Below are 19,709 nucleotides of genomic sequence, written 5' to 3'. Positions count from 1 at the left end.
AAAGAAAAAAAAAATATTTTAAGGAGGTTGTGATGCCATGAGCTGTGCAGGAATATTGCCCAATGGAGTCTCAACACTTTTGGTGATGATGAAGGGCAAAGCTGAAGATCTGGATGGATGTGATGAAGACAGGAGTGGAACAAGGTAGATGAGAGTTGCATCAGTCTGACACTGAAGTAGCAGCTGACGGGAACAGTTTTTGTGGCGAAATCTGATTGGTTTAACTGAAAGAATGAACACCCAGTCAGCTGACTGAGTTGACTGGAAAGAGAGAGAGAGAGAGAGAGAGAGAGAGAGAGAGAGAGAGAGAGAGAGAGAGAGAGAGAGAGAGAGAGAGAGAGAGCATGAAAATAATGCCTGCTGATTAAACTATTCAAATCAAAGATATTTTAGGGTTGAATTTAAGTAATGTGCCAGAATAAAGCAGATTATTGTGTCAAGAAAATGAAACAAGTGGATTTGTATTGAAACCAAGTGGAACCTTCACCCTAAACTAAAGAAACATTATTAATTTAATAAGGACAAGATAACAAACTACAATTGAGTCAATAGCCTAATACATGAGTCCTGTACAGAAACATCTTGACGGTTTTACATGAAGAGATGGATGGAAAATCCCACTGCATGCAACTTCACGTAAAAATGAGGAAGCGAAATCCTTGTGCAGAGAGCGCATGCGTATCCTTTTCTACCTCATAGTGATACAAATGTATGGTAAACGAAACTTAGATTTGGTTCTCGAGAAAGAGAGAGGAGAGGCTCCAGTGCTCCGGATCAAGGAGGGGCCGACTCCACTCCGAAACCTCACAGTAGTGAATCCTCACGATGCTGCCGCTTCTGTTCATCAGGTCTCACAGCCTCCATTAACATGGAGGATCAACATCCTCTTGAAGATCAGCCAAATTGAAGGTAATTGTAAATACTACTGTTATTGATGATATTGTTATAATTCATTATCATTACGCTGGTGTTATTATTATTGTTAATAGAGTAGTAGTAGTAGTAGTAGTAGTAGTAGTAGTAGTAGGACTAGCAGAAGCAATATTGTCAAAATACTAAACTTGACTCACAGTTACGGACATATGTTGAGAGTGTTATTTTGCATCAGCCAACGATACATGGTTGAATTTTGAATGTCTTGATTGCTGAATTGTAGGACATGTATTTTATTATTATTATTATTAAAGTCTACAGTTTGATGCGCACTTTGATCTCGCTCCCTGGTAATTTGAGCCTTTTGAGCCGCTGACTTCATTCTGTGAGCCAGTGTCGCTTCCTGTCCCTGTGGTTAAATAAGAACATGGACAACTGCTCCATCTAGTGGACATACGATGCAAGCTGCGCGTAATTGCCATATGAGACAGTGGGAAATAAAAAAAAAATATTGATATTTTCCGTGTTTAATAACACTCGGTTGTGTGGATGACGTGAAGCTTTTAATTGAAGCAGATACGCATGTGCTGAGCGAAGAGACGTAGCACAAAAGAGGAAGATAGTTCGCGCGCATACTAACTATTGCGCTAACAAGAGAGGACAGGAGGCGGACTGAGAGGTGAGCACCAAGCCATATTATTACTCAAACAACACTCGCACAACTGTGCTGTCGGCAGCTTGTTGCGAGTTGCATTGGAGTTTATTGTTTGTTTGTTTTTGAAACACAAAAAGAACCCGTCAAGCAACTAACCTAACCTCCATATCTCGAAATTACGTTCGCTAATTTATCGTTAGCTGTCTCCGTTTAGGACAGCGGTCCAATCAGCAAACACGTTAGTGCACCTGACGTTTTACATCAACGTTCATGGTGAACACCGCTACAGGGTTTCCAGCTACGTGCGGAAGGGGCTGTGAACAGCTGGCGCTTTGTTACAAGCAGGTTACAAGCCGCATGAATAGGTGTCGTTGGCCTCAGCGGTGACTTTTATCATTACAATCATAGCAGCAGACTATCTGACAGGCTGTCTGTGGTTTTGGGGGCTTTTCTGTACTTAACTAAGTTTTCTAGCAGCCTCTGTCACAGGTAACCATAGCAACAAGCTCATTTGATGTCCTAGCTGGACCTTCAATTTTAATGCCAGACTGAAACAGATAAGCAAACACAAAGTGTTGAAATAGAAAAAACATAATTGTTGACAGTGCAAACAATAACACAATCTCCCTTTTTTCTTTAAATCTTGTCAAAGACACTCACTTCCTCCCCATTTGAAGTGTGTGCAGCCCCACTCGCTTTCTGTCGTGTATTTTAGATGTGAAATGACCTAGAAATATAAATGTTGGGCTACAGTGACAGCACATGAAGACAGTCTCCAACATGAACTTACACACATGTTTCTGGGTCCGTGCTGATGTCGCTACAAGCTAGCAGCCTCCTTCGTGAGCAGCATACAATGATGCTAAGGATGCGAAAATATGACTTTGTAGAAATACGTTCAACTTCAATTCATTTAAATGCATTTTGTATCGGCCAACAGATGTCATCAGTACAGAATGAACATCAAAACAGAGTTACAGTGACCCACATCATCTCGCTTTCAACCTAGTACAACTGAACAAATCATCAATATTTTAAAACATATTGGTGTTTTGTTACACGTTGATGATGTCACCGCGTTTCAACTGGTTTGAAAGACAGCGAAAAAAGGTCTTAGAGTTTCAGACCAAGTGTTCATCAAGAAACGAACATTCTGCTTGGTACTCACTGGGCTTCTGAATTGAATATTGTAAACACATTTCTCATCATGCTGTCGTCTCTACTGTTTTCTTTTTCAGACTCCTCAAAGCACAGTTTGACATTTATCACTCTGGCCTGTAGCTTGACAAGTTGACCCAGCTTTATTCTGATAGGGGTGTTAGTGTGTGCCTTGGTTAATCAGATTTGTAACTAAATCTGGGTCTATTGTGACTTGCTGCAACCAAAATACTACAATCTGCAGTTTTGAATCCAGGTTCTGTCGTCCGCATTATGAAAGTATCACAATGTCAGCTAGTGAATCCAAACTGGCTCCTCTTTTACGGACACATGACCTTAAACTTGCATGCACTCTGTGCTCCGTCAAGGAGAGAGAAGTTACGTATTCGTTGAAATCGGTCGGCCACCAGTGTGCACACGATGTCCTCCTCTGCAGATTCAAAGGTGGCAAAAAATGGAGGCCAGTTTCCAGGCGGCCCAAGTTTCCAAATCCGAGTAAATATGAGAAATGTTACTTCTTCGCGGAGGGCTCTGGATGCTCGTTCCACAAGAACCGGTGCACCTACGCCAGAAGTGACGAGGAAGCCGCCGTGTGGATGTTTGAAAAGCAACACGGTGTAGACCACGTGCTCCTCTGTAATCTCATAGTTCAGTCTGAGAGAGGAGGTGATCAGCCTGTTAACACAGAACCACTGGGTGACCTCTTGACAACTCTGCTTTTAAAGGCTGTGTGTAATCAGTGTTCCGTGAAGAAGAAGGAAATAACATACACAGTTCAGTCAGTGAGTCACAAGTGCAGCAGAACCCTGCTTTTAGCCAAAGACAGAACCTCTAATCAGTGGAGGCCTGTCTCTGAGCGGCCCACATGTGGAGAGTTTGGAAAGAATGTTCTCTACCGAGAGTGTCATTTCTTCGATGAGGGTGTTGGATGCACCAAACACGGACGGAGCTGCACTTATGCCAGGAGCTGTGAAGAGGCCGCAGTATGGAACTATGTTAGAGACAGACACATCGATCTGCAAGAGTTAATCCGACTTGTAATTGAGTCTGAGCTTATTAAGATGACACCCGAAAGTGCAGCTGAAAGCATACGCCAGCAGTTTTCAGGCGAATTTGTAGAGTTCTGCAAGGACTGCTTTCACGATCGCCCTCAAAAACTGACAGCCAAAAGGTGGAATTCCACTTGCTCAGCAGATGCAGCGCACACCTGGGTCCCAGTCTTAGTTCATCACCTGTCAGAAAACAGCAGAAAGCACGTCTACAGCCAGGTGCGCCCTCTTCCACAGAACTGTAAGTTTACGTACTGCAGCCACGTCAGGCAGGGAAAGCCCTGCTGGCACCAGGCCAGCGACTGCCAGTCCGCCCAGAGCGAGGTGGAGATGACCGTGTGGAAAGCGGAGCACAGTGGGCTCTCCGTGCGGCCTCACCTCCTCCAGACGAGACGGGGGGACCAGACGGAGCACAGGGAGGTCAAGATTCATTGCAAAATTTGCCAAGTGGTCTTTCCCACCCCGGAGAGCTTCTACGAGCACTGCAGCTCTTTGGAGCATGCCCGGTTACTCTCTGGAGACACCACCACCTGGTGGAAAGGACGACAGCCCCCGCACGTCCACCGATCTGAGCTTTGGCTGTGTGAAAGGTAGACAACTCGCTTTACATGTCTGACAACCACACTGTCGATTCTTGTCCCACTATGTTAATTCCCTCAGAAGCTAACCCATCAGAGGCTGTGATACCCTCATAGCACTTTTTTGTGTACATTAATTGGTGGTTTGTGTTTTTTCTTGGGATTTGTTTACAATAAGAAAAACATAAAACATCGCCAAACAAATTATTTAAATGGAAAAGTTGTACCCCAGTTGCGGAGCTGATGGACGTTTTTGTCCACCAATGCAATACACAACGAGTCCTCACAGTTTGAAATAAATCCAAACGAATAGAGTAATGTGGTGAGGTATTGAAATGCACAGCACAGATCAAACATGACACTATACAAGCTTCATTGTTAAATCAATTTCACATAAGTAAATTAAAAAGGAAAATGATGATGATTTATCTTTTTGTGTTTAATAACGGAGTGAAGTGTTTCTCATGCACATTGTGTGTCCATCTCAGTGCTCGAAATTTAGAGGCAGCAGTGCTGCCTTCTGCTGGATATCACTGACACCCCTTTACTGTTTTTTCATTGTTTGTGAAATTATTTTAACGGCTTTATTCAGTTATTTAAGCCTAAAAGGGAAATAATTGTCCTTTAAAACATCTGTTTTTTTCATGTAATTATGAAAAGGACAAGGAAATCATGTCGCAAAACGTGTTTTTCAGTTTTCTACATAGTTGGGGAGCTAAATGGGTATAATTGTTCTAGAAATGTTTATGTTTTTTTAACATTCCAAAGTGGTAGTTTGATCCTTCTTGTGTTGTTTTGTTATAACTGCCCCTTCATCCTAGACCAGAAACGTGTGAATATGGCAACAAGTGCCCAAAAGCTCATTCTATGGAAGAGCTGAAGGAGTGGTTGATGCGTGCTGAAGAGGAGAAGGAGATCAGACACAACATCGGAGCTCAGGGTCTCATGTGCTTCAATGAAAGGCTCTTGGAGGAATACAAAAACAGCAGTAACGAAGTACACGTCGTGAGTACAAAGCTCTACTCTAAAAGTTCATCCGAAGTCACAGCAAACGCTATCCCTCCTCTTGAGAAAAAAAAGCTGTCAGTTATGAAATGAATTGTTCAAAGAAAAAACATTTGCACATTATAAATAAAATGAGGATATAACAAAAGCAGATAAAAAAAGTACACAGATTATACAGTACAATAGAATGAGGATATAACAAGAGCAGAAAAAAGTACGCAGTCGGTTGCTGATGATTTTGTGATTTTTATTTATTTCATAAACTACAGTAGAGATAAAGAATTACAGTAGAGATAAAGAAAAAATTATACTGAATTAGGACTTAAAGCATTGTGGGTAAATATGAGCCGATCAGAGCACTAATCTCTCTGTATATTGCAGGGTTTATAAAATATATGCATGTATGATACTGTGATATAGTTTCTAGTACTTTAAATCTGTCCCAGTTTAGTAATTGTTACGATTTATGTGAATGACATCAGCTGACAGGAAGTAGAATGGACTCAATGCAATTCTGTTGTAACGTTCTGTATGTATAAATAAATGAATATATATATACACACACACACACACACACACACACACACACACACACAGGGATTTCTGCTTCCCGGAGACTTGTATTCTCCTTTTATAAAAGGATTTCGAGCCCAAATTGTCTCAGGCCCAAAGATATCAAAAGCTAGATATCATTCAGGCGTAACAATTAATTATACAAGTTAGTCACTTTCATCAAAGTTGGTTAGTTGAAAGTTTTTAACTTCACGAACTACTCTTCAGTTCTTCAATCGCCGTAAATTCACTCTTTCTATAGAATAATGTATTTAATAATCACGATATCAATCACTATTTCAACAGCTCGCTGAACAAGTTGACGATGTCAGCATCTCGTGTGATGACGAATTAACTGTGGAGTGTAAACAGATCAATGAAACACTGCAGTGGAAGTTCCAAGTTGAAACAGAGGTAAGACTTTTACAACAAGGCTTGGCTCCCTTTTCTGTGACAAATACAAAAGTGTATGCCAGAAGTCATAAAAGCCAGATTCTTCTTGTCAATATATATGAGCAAGAAGAAAAGTAATCCGTCCAAACCTTAAATAATAGTCTCTTACATAATGTTACATCTTAGAAATGATGGAAGCTTTTATCAGTCTTTTTTTATCACACAGCTATTACACAGTAATAATTTAAATAGAAAAAATAATAAGTAATAACTGCATGTTGTTTCCTTCTAGTATTCAGATGCACTGCTCTGATTAATCACCATCAGACATGTTTGGACTGAGGCAGAAATACAGGAGCGAGTGATGTATACAACAAGAAGTTAGATGTTGTGTATTGGCTAAGCTAGTCTGTTACTCCTCTTGGTGTCAGTGTAGCGATCACACAATCTGCATCGTCAAATGTATTTTTTCGTTCATCTCCCGGAAATATTATGGTATGCTTATTTGCCATTTTCCTGTCTGTACAGAGACAACTTGTGCACGTGGCGCTGCTGAAGCAGGAACCGGGAGCTTCATTCACCCTCGGTGACCTCGGTTCTGTGCCATGCATCTACTCCTCAGGTGAACACTTTCTCAGTAAAGACATGACCTACGACATCACCGTGTCCTTCACATCCATCAATCCTGGCCTGTATGACCAGTGGCTGGTGCTAGATTTTGACACGAGGCCAGTGCTGTTGAAGAAACTCAGAGTAAGAGTAGGCCAGCTGTCACTGGATGACGTTGAGCAAACGACTGTCGATCGCGGAGGCACACTACAAAGTGCCGAGCGTTGGCATCGAGGGAACAGGGTTATCGTCCCGTGTATGACCAGAACAGAAGCACAGGAGGAGCTGCTAAAGGAGTACAAGCCTCCACAGATTAGCTTCCAGTATAAATCCGCCCACAACAACCAAACACCTCTGACTAAGGAGAACTACAATGAAAGAATGCATCATTTCCTGTACAATGAGGAGCGGGCAGAGGACCATGTTGTTTCAAGGTAATATGCTTATCTTTAGCGTTTTCCTTTTAGGATTTTTAGAATTGCACATGTGTACTTACTCCAAGGCTTTCTTTTGTTCTTTTACTTTAGACTAAATGTTCGTGGAGAAATTACAACTTTGGACATGTTGAACAACACAAAGTTTGGCATGGACATAGCTCCTCACGGAGAACTGTTCTGTGCCGTCTCAATTCCTTATAATCTCACACCAGACACCCCTGAAGGACAGGCCCTTAAACGAAGCATCCAGTCTAGCCTGGTAGCCCCCTTATCTTCAAGTGGCTCAAACTCCAAGGTCTATGAAGCCAACATTCTGCAAGACAAAAAAAGCGAGAACAAAATGTATTTGAAGCTGTCTAAACAATGTTGCTTCGATCTCGCACTCAAAAGCAATGAATCGTATCAAATGGAGGTGCAGTTTCAGCTCGATCGCCACAGCTTCTGCGCCATGCACAAGACCATAGACCTCCTTCCTGATAAAAAAAGAGTGCTACCGGACCTACAAAACTGTGCGGTTCCTGTGAATAACATCAGCTATGAGAAGCTGAATGCAAAGCAGCAGTCAGCGATTAACTTCATCACAGGTCCTTCCAATGGCCAAAAATGTGTAGCACCGCTTCTCATCTATGGACCGTTTGGAACTGGGAAAACATTCACTCTTGCTACAGCCGCCAAAGAACTTTGTAAGCTGCCTCACAACAAAGTGCTCATTTGCACCCACACCAACAGGTAAATATATATTATATATATTATTGAAAATGTGACCAATTAAATATTAATTGAGTGATTCATATAGACATGTGTTGCCCAGGTATTAATCCTGGCTATGCTCGTTGATCTGAACCCGGCAGGCCAAATTAAGGACCACTGCCCGTTAAAAAATATATAAAAAACTAAAACATAGCTTGATCCTATTTCATAAATATTACACTATGTAGATTGCACATCCTAATTTAAATTCCAGTGTTTTTGGTGCAGAAACCATTATTATTATTATTTTTATTATTATTATTGTGCCTATTCTGTCTTAATATTAGACATTGTAATCTTTTTGATCAATAAACGGAAACAAATTTCTGTCAATTTCTGCCTGTTTTAACTTTACTCATTTACACATACCATAATGTTCCAAGTGGGCAGCTATACCAGTTTAAAATTATTAATTTATTTTTAATTTAATAAAAAATTCTGGCACATAGGGTTTTCTTGTCTGGAAACATACATTTTCTTGCAGTGTATCTGGTGAAAAACTACACATAACACCAACGATGTTCTCGACATTTTTGTTTCCTTCCAGCTCTGCAGATCTGTATGTCAGAGATCACTTACACCCATTCATCAACCAGAAGAATAATGGGATGAGGCCAATTCGAATAAAAGCAAACAGTCAAAAATCTTTGTTTGCCACAGATGCGATTACTCGAAAATACTGTTTGCTTTCGAAAGATGGACAGAATTTTTTACAACCTACAAAAGCTGCCCTAGATTGCCACAGAATAGTCATAACCACCACGACACAGGCAAAAAGATTTCAGGACCTCAAGCTCCCGGAGGGATATTTCACCCACATCCTAATTGATGAAGCCTCTCAGATGCTGGAATGTGAAGCCTTGATGGCGATTGGCCTCGCTGGGCCAAACACCAGAGTTGTTTTAGCTGGGGATCACATGCAAATGGGACCCAAGCTTTTCTCAGTTGACGATCACCACCGTTCAAATCACACACTCCTCAATCGCTTGTTCCACTACTATCAAGGCCAAAACTGTGACGCGGCCCTGAACAGTAGAATCATTTTCAATGAAAACTACCGCTCCACTAAAGAAATTGTGGAGTTTGTGTCCACCCATTTCTACCTCGGTAAGAATGATGTTATCAAATCCACTGGAAACGTTCCGGCTCCTGAAATTGGCCATGCCCTAAAGTTTCACCATGTCCGGGGGGAGTGTGTCCTGGATACTGGATCCATGTCATGGTATAACAACGACGAGGTTGGCAGAGTGGTTGAAGAAGTACAGGAGATTCTCAAACAATGGCCACAGACCTGGGGGATCAAGGACGAAAAATCAATCTGCATCCTATCAGAGGGAGCTCAGGTAAATCACATCTTTTTAGTTGTCACAAGACCGAACCATAATTACATCAATGATACAGTGAATATTTCTGCATGAATGTATTTGAATTGTCATGTTCTATAAGGTCAGAGTTGCAGTGGTTCAATTATCTCAATTGTTTCTTTTGATTATTAGGTTCGGCAAATTAGGTCAACACTTTCTAGAAGAGGCCTTGCTGATGTCCATGTTGAGAATCTCGCAAACGTGCAAGGTAGTTTTAACTTAAAGAATTCCTAGATGATTATGCCATTATGCTACTCATAGAGGATGGCTAACTAGCACACCTGTCTGACTATTTTAGAAGTTTTTTGTTTTTATTTTAAATAACAATTTGTTCTTAAGAACTTCTCTGGTTGAACTTGGAGTGGTTTAACCAAAATACAAATATATATTTGACCTTATACTTAAATTAATGATTTAATGTGAATTGTCTTTATATCTTGACAGGCAAACAGTTCAGGGCAGTCCTAATAACAGCTGTGCAAACACGCGACAGCCTAAAAACATCTCACCTGCCTGGTCTGGAGCTGTTCAATGATGCCCGTGTGTTAAACACTGCAATGACTCGGGCTCAGTCCCAAGTGGTTGTGGTGGGAGATGCTGCTGCCCTCTGTTGCTTTGGGAAATGCTCAGGGGTCTGGAAGAGCTACGTAGACCACTGCATCAGTAACAACAGTGTGTTACCACAGCATTTCACCAAAGATTTCTTTGAAAAAGATATCATGGAAACTGCTAGGTTTCAAAAGTCTGAACATGAGGATGAGAGCAACACTGTCAATGATGCAATACTCCAAGAGCTGAAAGATGAATACGAACAGCTGAAACTAGGAGATAGTTCAGAAGACGACAGAATGAATCTGAAAGACTTTGACAAACACAAGTCAAGATCATCTTTCAATGTCAGTAATGTTGATCCAGACCTTTTGGAGTTGTGTGAAAAACAACCAGAGGTGTACAAGCGAGGAAATATGGTCCGGGAGACATTTAACAGAGGTTATGTCGTACCATTTAATAACCCCACCACACGTATCAGCATCAAGGGAAGGACAAACCTGGGAAAGGGCTTCAGTGGGGATGAAGTGGTCGTAGAAACAACAAGAGTGGTCAGCATCACCAAGGAAGCAGAATCGGCTCGTGTACTTGTGTGCATGCTTGAGGATGAGGATCACAGCAAATCAAACCAAACTTTTGACAACAAATTTGTCAAAAGGACAATGATGCCCATTACAAAATCGGCACCCAAAGTACGCATACTGATCCCCAAGAGAAAACGTAACTTTCTTACAATATGGAAGCAGATACATGGACATTGGACACCTGCATCATATGTACGTCTCAACGAAAACTTCATACAAAACAATGTATTTGTTGTGCAAGTGATTAGCTGGAAAGAAAACTGCTATATGCCATTGGGGTACGTCACACATGTTCTTCCAATCGAAAGTTCTTTTGCTGCTGGACTACAGATCCTGAATGAAGAGTTCAAAGTTGCACCCAATACATGTCAATCAGACGAGGTACTCTCCTCTGAAGATGTAGACACGAAACACAGACAGGACATAAGCAAAGTTTTTACTTTCACTGTTGATCCAAAAGATGCAAAAGACTTGGATGACGCCATCAGTGTCAGGGAAATTGGAGATCATGAGTATGAGTTGGGAATCCATATTGCAGATGTGGCAAGCTTTGTGTGTCCATATAGTGATCTGGATGAGTTTGCAAAAGAACGTGGAACTACTTATTACTGCAGTGGGCAAGATCCTGTGCATATGTTCCCCAGAACCTGCACTGAACGTTTCAGTCTTCTGCCAGATAAGGTTTGCAGGGTGGTTTCATTAATGTTCAAAGTAAAAAAGACAACACATGAGATCATTGGAAAGCCCGAGTTCAAGCTGTCATTGATCAAGTCAAATCAGAAGTTGTCTTATGAAAAGGCAGGGGACATAATCACTGAAAGATATAGAGACGGACCGAGATTTGACACTGAACAAGACTGTGTGACAGTGGCTTATTGTTTTGCAAAAGCCCAACGGAAGTTGAGGCTTAGGGACTGGGCTTACTCTCAACCTGATGATGATAGATTGCCTGGAAAGCGCAAAGCCAATCTGATGATTGAAGAGCTGAGTTTGTTATTCAATGCACTTGCGTCTAAGGAATTGATTGGCTATGAGAAAACCATGGCTTGCACACCCCTTCGCTGTCAAGGACAACCAGATCCTGAAAAGATTGAAGAATTCAAGAAGATATGCGAAGGATTAATACCGCTGTCTTTTCATGTGCGGCACAAAGTTCACCACGACCAACAAGTCTCAAACTGTGAAAACTTCCGCATACTCACAGAAGTGTGGGACGATATCCAGGCAGCTGCCAGATCAGATGATATAGACAGTATGGTGGACCTGATTGCTGCAGATGACATCCACCCTCTGCTCCAGCCAGTCATTGATCAGTTCAAAAAGTGCCTCAGTAAAGCTAAAGTCCTCTGCTCCAAGTCTTGTAGCGAAGCACAGGTCGGGCATTATTCTCTAAACTTACCGTCCTACACCCAAGCATCCTCACCAATAAGGCGGTACATGGACATCATCTTGCAGAGACTTTTACACTCCTTCATATGCAAGAAGGATGTCCCATACACTTCCTTTGAGATTAAGACTTTGTGCAGTCAACTTGAGAAGACCCTCAAGGATGCCAAGGCTTATGAACAAAAGGGAGAGCAGATCCGCTATGCAGTGAGCATGAAAAAACAAAATGCTTCAAAGTTAGCCTTTCTTGTTGGTCCCAAACCAGACTGTTTATCAGTGGCATTTCCTTTCAACAAGAATGTATTTGCAGAGAGTGTGTCAATTATGTACAAAGATTTACAATTGTGCGACCAACCAATTTTTGATGACGCAAACGACTGTGTCACTCTCAAATGGAAAAAGCAAATCTACGCAGCTGACAACATGCAAATCCACCGAGAGCTGAAAATGCCAGGCTGTGATCCCTACGTTGAGCTTCCACTGACAGTATGGAAGGCCACTATTGAAGCTGTTGAAAATCAAGACTGGGATCTGGCGAAGTCTCTCATAGTGGAGGCTAATACAAAGCGAGCAGCTGTGGTGCCTGGTTCCAAGACTAACTCATGTACCATTGAGAAGCAAGAGAAACAAAAGGAGCATGAGGTTGTCATCACGCTTCAGAGAGGTGACACCCTTCAGATCCAAATGACAGCAGAGATAACAAGAGGTTATATCATGCCTGCTGTTCAGTTGGTGCACATTAAACCAAAGTTTGAGATTTGTGTGCACCATGTCCACAGTCCTATCACATGCTTCTCCAGATCTGCAGATAATCCGTCAAATGATTATTATCGCAACACCGCAGAATATGTACAGATATGGAAACCGATGTGTGAGATGGAATCTGCTTCCACTGCAGTGGATGAAAGTGACTGCATAGTCGTCGAGAACCTAGTGGTAAACTTCACTCAAGAGCAGGAAGGCACACTCACAGGAAGCTTCTTCTTACCGATAGCATGGATCAATGAATGGGCCATTGAATGTAACCTGTCAAGGTGCTTACTGTGCATACGGAAAAGAGGTTTGAAGTTGCCTTCAACCCCAGAGCATGCTGCACTGGTGGACCCCAAACAGTTTACATGGGTGGCCCACGGCGTCACAACACAAGTAGAACAACGGAAGAAGCCTCCAAATGAAGGAAGTACAGTGCAGTTCTACATCAATCACCTGCCGATGGAAACCATTCCTGATTGTGTCTTTCAGAGAAACACTTGTTTCACAGTGGAAATCATCCCAAAGCTCGTGCCGGACATGTAAGTATAAGTAAAGTTCACTTTGGTCTTACTAGAGTTAAATTTGACCGTTTATCTTTTCTCTCTCAAATTTTTCTTGCATTGGCATTGAGGTTATACGTCGTTAGATGGTTTTCAGTTCCAGATCAAACTGTTGACATGCACTTCTTTCTTTTTGTAGCCGGAAAGAAGATGCTGTGAAGAAAATACCATCTGCATCTGAACTTGTCGTGACTATTGCACTTGGAAAACACATTCCAAGACAGGGTATGTCCCGTCGTCATACGCTTAACACACGTTACACATTCCTACTCTGTATTGTCTTTTAAGTTTGATTCAATTGCTTTTTTGTTTTGCAAAGAAAACTATTTGTCCTTTTGTCTTTACAGTCGAACCAAAGTGGCAAAGCTTGAGAAGAGGGTTACCAGAGGGACTACCACCCTTTAACTCCAGTCAGTGTCTTGCTGTGACGACAGCTCTAAATCACACCTTCACAATCATTCAGGGACCACCTGGTAAGAGCTGGAACTTATAATCACCCTAATGCTTCATATTTTCTGCAGAGGCTAACAGCATTTTTTTGCCATTTGTTTCTTAGGAACTGGAAAAACGGTGGTAGGTGCGTACATAGTCTTCTGTTTCTTTGAGTTCAACGTTACAAATCCAAGGATATCAAAAGACCCAAAGGATGAGAAGAAGAAGGAAGTCATTCTCTACTGCGGCCCCTCCAACAAGTCTGTGGATGTTGTTGCAGGCACGTTTGTTTCTCTTCTTAAATTTCCACATAATTTCATTCTGTTTCTATAACCAACGATTTACTGTTACCACAGAGTACTTGTTGAGGTTTGGGAACAGACTACGGCCACTCAGGGTGTACAGCCAACAAGTGGAGATGCTTGAGTACCCTTATCCCAACAGCGTACGGAGGTCCCACCGCCAAGAACGCAGCAAAAAGGAGCTCAAGTATAACAATTACACCAGTTCATGAGATTCAGTTTTTAAAATAATGCATTTAATTATTAACCAACACTGTCATATTTTACATGGTTTTAGGAGCATCACCCTGCATCACCTCATGCGACAGGACCACAACTCTTCCTCTGGCAAAATAAATGATTTTGATAAACGCATTGCTAAAAAAGAAGAGCTGACTGCTAAAGAAGTGAAAGAGTAAGTCCAGATGCACTGCTGGTCTAACACACGTGAGAGCTGCAAGATACTCACTTACTACTTTCTACAAAATCTGTGGATAAACCGTGTTTCCAGGTTTTACAAGAAAAGAGGACTTCAAGGATTTGGCAAATAAACATCTTATTAACTTTCCCACCTCTATTACTCAGATCTGACATTTTTGTTTGGCTGTTTCATTGTACAATGTTTGGGCCAAAATTAGATTCTATGCTGAACTGGTCATGTCGAAGAATAACACAGACGTGTTTTATGTTTGTGTTTGTATACGCTGTTTTTTTATTCAGGCTTTGGTGTAGCAGAAATAGACAAGTAATCGAGCAAAATTAGAACTTAATGTCCAGCAGTAACTATGGATTGTTTTTCTTCCCAGATACAAAGATCTTCTCAGAGAGGCTCGGAAGTATGAGCTTGAACGGCATGACATCATACTGTGCACATGTACACAGTCTTCCACCCCGATATTATCTGCCACAGTCAGTGCACGCCAGATCCTCATTGATGAATGTGCAATGGCCACCGAACCCCAGGCCCTGATCCCATTGGTCAGCAACAATCCAGAAAAGGTGCGCTTTCCATTTCCCAATCAGTATCCTGCTCGTGCTTCCCATTAACACTGTAGGAATGCGTCTGTTTGCTAACAATGAATGTTGCTGTCTTTGTGCATCGCTTTATGAAATACTGCCAGGGAAACAACATTTTTAAAGCACAAGTTTTAATGTAGAATTTTTTTTTTCTTTATTAGCCTAATCTTTGTCAAAAACTAAAGAAACTTGTACTCAGTGCTTTGATCATGCAGGGTGAACTAGGGTTACTAATGTAAGGCCCACTGTGAATTGTTCAAAAAATATTCTGGCAGAAAACTTTTCAACTGGCTTACTATTGCTAAATGAAGTAGCACATTCAAGTTGGTCGGATGTAAACTCGTCTATTTTGTATCACTACATCCAAGGGAACGTTAACTCGCAGCAGCAAAACACGTATGTCTACCTGATGATGTGTCATCATTGGCGTGGTGATATTCAAACATAACTGACCATTTCAATTTTGCTTTGTTTGATGTAATTAATGTCATCTGTTGATATAATCATGTCTGTCTCTTGAGCTAAAAAGCACTTGGAGGTTCTCCAAAGGGGATGGGGCTCTTTTTGCATGATCACACCAGTAAGTGACTGTAATGTTATAAATTATCACTTTCAGATTGTTTTGATTGGTGACCACAAACAGTTGCAACCCATTGTGAAGCATGAGCGTGTGAGGAAGCTCGGGATGGCCAAGTCTCTGTTTGAACGCTACCATAAAATGCACCAGAACAAGGCAGTGATGCTGGACACCCAGTACAGAATGGTGAGAACATTAAAAATACACTATATATACATACAGTATACAGTGCATTATGACTGTACATATGTACTTACGTAAGCAATATTGTATGACCATATGTCTGAGTAAAATATTAAAATTGTACAATAACTATCAATTATGTTACTTTACAGCATGAGAGCATATGCAATTTCCCGTCAGAAGAATATTACGAGGGAAAACTGAAAACTGGGGCGAAGCAGCCAAGCAGCGTCCTGCGTGTTGATGACAAGATAATGCCAATTGTTTTTGGGCACGTCGTTGGAAAGACCGTCAGTCTGGTCGTCAACACAGCCAAGGGGAACGAGAACTCTAAAGCCAACAAGGAAGAGAGCGTCGAAGTGGTACTGTTTTGGGCACCCTTGGTTTCCTTGTTGATTTTAAACAGTGGTATTCAAATATAAGGGTATGAGTCCAGGTGGGGCTGGTAATGTTGAGAAAACAAGAAGGGTACACTAGATTTGAAAACCAATCCAACATAAATAACAGGTTCAGTGTTACCAACTCTTTTCAAATTAATTCAGCTATCAGCATTAGCTCCAAACTTTGCTAAATCCAGCAAATAAGTCAGCAACACTGATCGCTTTGGGCTTCATTCCAAAGCCACTCCCCCAACATAATGAGCCTAAACAATAAACATGGCCATTGTTAGTACTCACAGCTCTCAAGCAAGCAGCTTGTGGAAGACTCTGGCGACACGCAACGAGTGTACAGAGTGCACGGAAGTAGAAAGGCAGGTAGGCCGTCCAAACGGTCCATTCAGGCCGATTGTCGTCATGTGACCAATCACAGAATTATTTATCTTCTCTTGTTTTGACAGAGCATTTGATTTATGGATTGATGTGGAGATGTAAAGAATATTTCAAAATGTTTTTGAAGATTATCAACCCTACCTTGAAACATGCCGCATTCACATTTTCGTATATTCATGCACATTTTGAACGATTGCATTAGAAAAGCTGTATGGAAAAAAATAAGTTCAATAACTTCAACTGAGCGAACAGGTTTGGATGCTCTCTGTAGATGTGTTTTGCATTCGTCAAAATACAGTTGATGCACCAACAACAAACAAAGAAATCGTAAATATTAAACTGACATGACACATCTGTCAGCTTCTTCTTGAATATTTCTATAACGTTTTTGCTCGTATCCAAACAACATTATTTACAAATTATAGTTCGATGGACAAGGCAATTTGTTTCATTTGGCCTGCACTTCTTTTACTCTGTCCATTGGTGGATTACAGCCACGTGTAGCCCAGAGCGCCAACTTCTGACTAAACTACGCTGTCGGCAAGTTTTTTCCAACCAAACCAATTGATGGAAATGTTCCTAATTTACATTACTGTTTTACAACATTTAAAAACTTTGCTTGACAATTGAATGAAAACCCGACTAGTGATATGCTCTATAGTGGCTTCATTGTTACAAACAGTGGTTTTTGCTTTGGGTTTTTTGCAGGTTAAAATTGCTGAACAGCTGGTGACGTTGGCCAAAATCGAACAGCAAAGCATTGTGATTCTGACACCCTACAATGCCCAAGTGTCAGAAATCAAAGATGAGCTGAAGAAGAAGAAGATGGAGCACATCACTGTCACCACCATCACTAAAAGCCAAGGTGACCAACCCTTTACTGAGAGTAGCTACACTTCAAAGAAAACATATTCCAGCATAAAACTGCACATTCTGAAGAATTGCTTGCAACCAGTATGTTTGAGCTCGTCCCAGTGGTACCACGACTTCCTGTTCTGATGGGCAGTTTAACACATCGTGTCATATTTCATGACCAGAACTCACATTTTGAGATCATTATCCATAAAGTAGTTCATCCAGACAGTTGTATTTCATGTGCCATGCAATATTTTGTCTTCTAGGAAGCGAATGGCGTTACGTCATCTATTCCACAGTGTGCTCTCTGCCAAGTGAAGACATTGAGAAAGAGCCAGAAGGAGCTTGGCTGTCTAAACATCTGGGCTTCGTGGGCAATCCCAATCAGATCAACGTGGGCATCACCAGGGCTAAGGAGGGCCTGTGCATCATCGGTAAGACACTTATTGTTACGCTTAAAGTGCAAAACTCTTCTGGAGCATCATAATTCAACATGTTTCTGTCCTCTCAAAGGAAACGAAGAGTTGCTGAGCTGCAGTGGCAGTTGGAGGAAGCTCTTGGCCCACTACAGGCTTCACAGTGCAGTGACCGCTGCACACAAGATTTCCGTAAAAGGTGCAACATAGCTGCACTCATGCTTTTTTACAAGGGACTGGATTTCTCGAAGTAGCAGACCAGAAGAACAGAACAGCACGATTTCATGTTCATATTTTAGGTTAAGTCTATAATGGCGTAACTTTTGACGTACTCTTTTTACAGTTTTACAGCATATTTTAAGTTTTGTATTACATGTTTGATGAGCTCTGACTTTCCTTGCTAATGAATATAAATAGAAAATGCTACAACTTCTACGTGAACTTTATCTTGAATTATATTTTTACACGTGCTCATTTAAATTCCAAACGTCCAGGTCTAAAGACTGACTAGTCTGGGCTTTTTATGTTTGTGTTTGAGAAACATTGTTAAAGAAATATTGGACCAACTGTCTTTTGATACCTTAAGCTCTTGTATGTTCAGGGATTAGCTTCGGCTACAGAAATTTTAATAAAACATTGTCATTGTCACACTTCAAGACCAGGTTTACTTCTTGTAAGATCAAATAAAACACTGAGCACAATAAATTATGAAACTTTTTCAGGTTTTATGTGCACTAATACTAAGTAAACTGAGCAATAGTTAGTCATTCACATTATATTTATCAACCCATATTTTGTTCTCACCATTGAAGCACTTTAATTATTCATTGGAAGCCCGATGTCGCCTCCAAAACAACTTCGCTCGTTCTCGTAATTTATTTTCTCAATCACAGGTAAAGTAACAAGCGCTGTAGTTGCAAAAGCAGTGAGTGGAACAACCAACTCGCAGGTTGGCCAAAGAAGAACTGCCCCACCAACCAAAGTGGGGCCTTTCATACACAGATTATCGTCACAGGTTCGTCTCGCATCGTCCTAACATCTGATTCGCTCTATTCCGTCAGGAGGAGAATCCTGTGTTCTCATCTTTTCTCCCAGACCGGGACATGCAACGTGCCAATCTGTTTCCCTAATGTCAATATACTGATAAACAGGCGTGGGTGTTGAAGAGTGCAGGCGTGTAACTAGTTTTCCCTTGAGAAACGGACATTTTAGAGACACAACTACAGCTGCATAATGTTTGCTGACCTCGCTAACCTAACCCGGCTTTAATAGACATGCAGAATATGAAGAACATGTACAGAAATTAAGGATTCATATTATCACCTCACACCCTTGGCTGCCTCTCCTCTCGCTATTTTAATGTATGACTCTGAACCCTGAAAGAATCCTCAATCTAGATTGTGGGTCCTCCCGTCACAGAGAGATCTAATCTTGTCCAAACATCTTAACATCGTCCATCCTGCTGTCTGAACCCTCACGATGTCGGCATGGTCGGAACAAAGGGGCATACACGTTTATGGCTCTTCCTCCTACAAAGTTCTGCTTTGCGTCGGTTGTGTCAGGCCAGGCGCCTGTTTACCAGTAGGCTCCCCCAAGTTTGCTATTTTGTCCTTTTGATATAAGGAACTTGGTTACCTTTACTCTGCACCAATGTTTAAACATTTGTTAACAATATTAAAGCTGCAGTGAAAGACCAGGCCCCTATAGGTTGATAAGATATTGACATACAATCGCAGGTCGTCCAACAGAACTAATGTGAGCCTATTTAGTTTTTACACAATTTATTTGAAATTGGATTTTTCAAACCAAGATGTTCTTTTGGCTGGATTGATGGATGATAATTCAACCACCAGATGGTGCCATAATGCCATGTAAAGCAGAAATAGACGGCAGGTGAGAGACGATTACAAATGATGTGACATA

General features: G+C 41.3%; 1 protein-coding gene across 2 annotated transcripts; it reads left to right on the top strand.

Moving 5' to 3' along the window:
• Positions 1 to 748: 748 nt before the first annotated feature.
• LOC137795941 (3'-5' exoribonuclease HELZ2-like) lies at positions 749 to 18,442 on the top strand. 2 transcript variants are annotated; one of them, XM_068593537.1, is made up of 20 exons: positions 749 to 909; positions 2,767 to 4,325; positions 5,135 to 5,318; positions 6,177 to 6,284; positions 6,792 to 7,306; positions 7,400 to 8,038; positions 8,607 to 9,402; positions 9,556 to 9,631; positions 9,868 to 13,234; positions 13,395 to 13,480; positions 13,603 to 13,728; positions 13,812 to 13,967; positions 14,044 to 14,176; positions 14,267 to 14,383; positions 14,775 to 14,967; positions 15,602 to 15,748; positions 15,898 to 16,107; positions 17,224 to 17,380; positions 17,637 to 17,804; positions 17,884 to 18,442. In XM_068593537.1, the coding sequence occupies exons 2-20, from the start codon at positions 2,974 to 2,976 to the stop codon at positions 17,994 to 17,996; spliced, it is 8,643 nt and encodes a 2,880-aa protein (XP_068449638.1). In that variant the 5' UTR covers positions 749 to 909; positions 2,767 to 2,973; the 3' UTR covers positions 17,997 to 18,442. The 2 variants fall into 2 exon arrangements, with proteins under 2 accessions (XP_068449638.1, XP_068449636.1); XM_068593535.1 differs by having other exon boundaries at positions 749 to 1,552.
• Positions 18,443 to 19,709: the final 1,267 nt, after the last annotated feature.

The sequence above is a fragment of the Clinocottus analis genome, unplaced genomic scaffold (genome assembly GCF_023055335.1).
Source record: "Clinocottus analis isolate CAN_PGR_092001 unplaced genomic scaffold, fCliAna1.0.p SCAF_3, whole genome shotgun sequence".
NCBI lineage: Eukaryota > Metazoa > Chordata > Actinopteri > Perciformes > Cottidae > Clinocottus > Clinocottus analis.
Note: the sequence above shows the minus strand (reverse complement) of the source record. Positions and strands in the feature narration are given on the sequence as shown.

Bases quoted from the DNA above. Each gene is read 5' to 3' on its own strand.
- LOC137795941 (XM_068593537.1), top strand. From the start codon at position 2,974: ATGTCAGCTAGTGAATCCAAACTGGCTCCTCTTTTACGGACACATGAC. The intron at 5,319-6,176 runs GTGAGTACAAAG...CTATTTCAACAG, and splicing joins GCAGTAACGAAGTACACGTC to CTCGCTGAACAAGTTGACGA. The intron at 17,805-17,883 runs GTAAGACACTTA...GTCCTCTCAAAG, and splicing joins GGAGGGCCTGTGCATCATCG to GAAACGAAGAGTTGCTGAGC.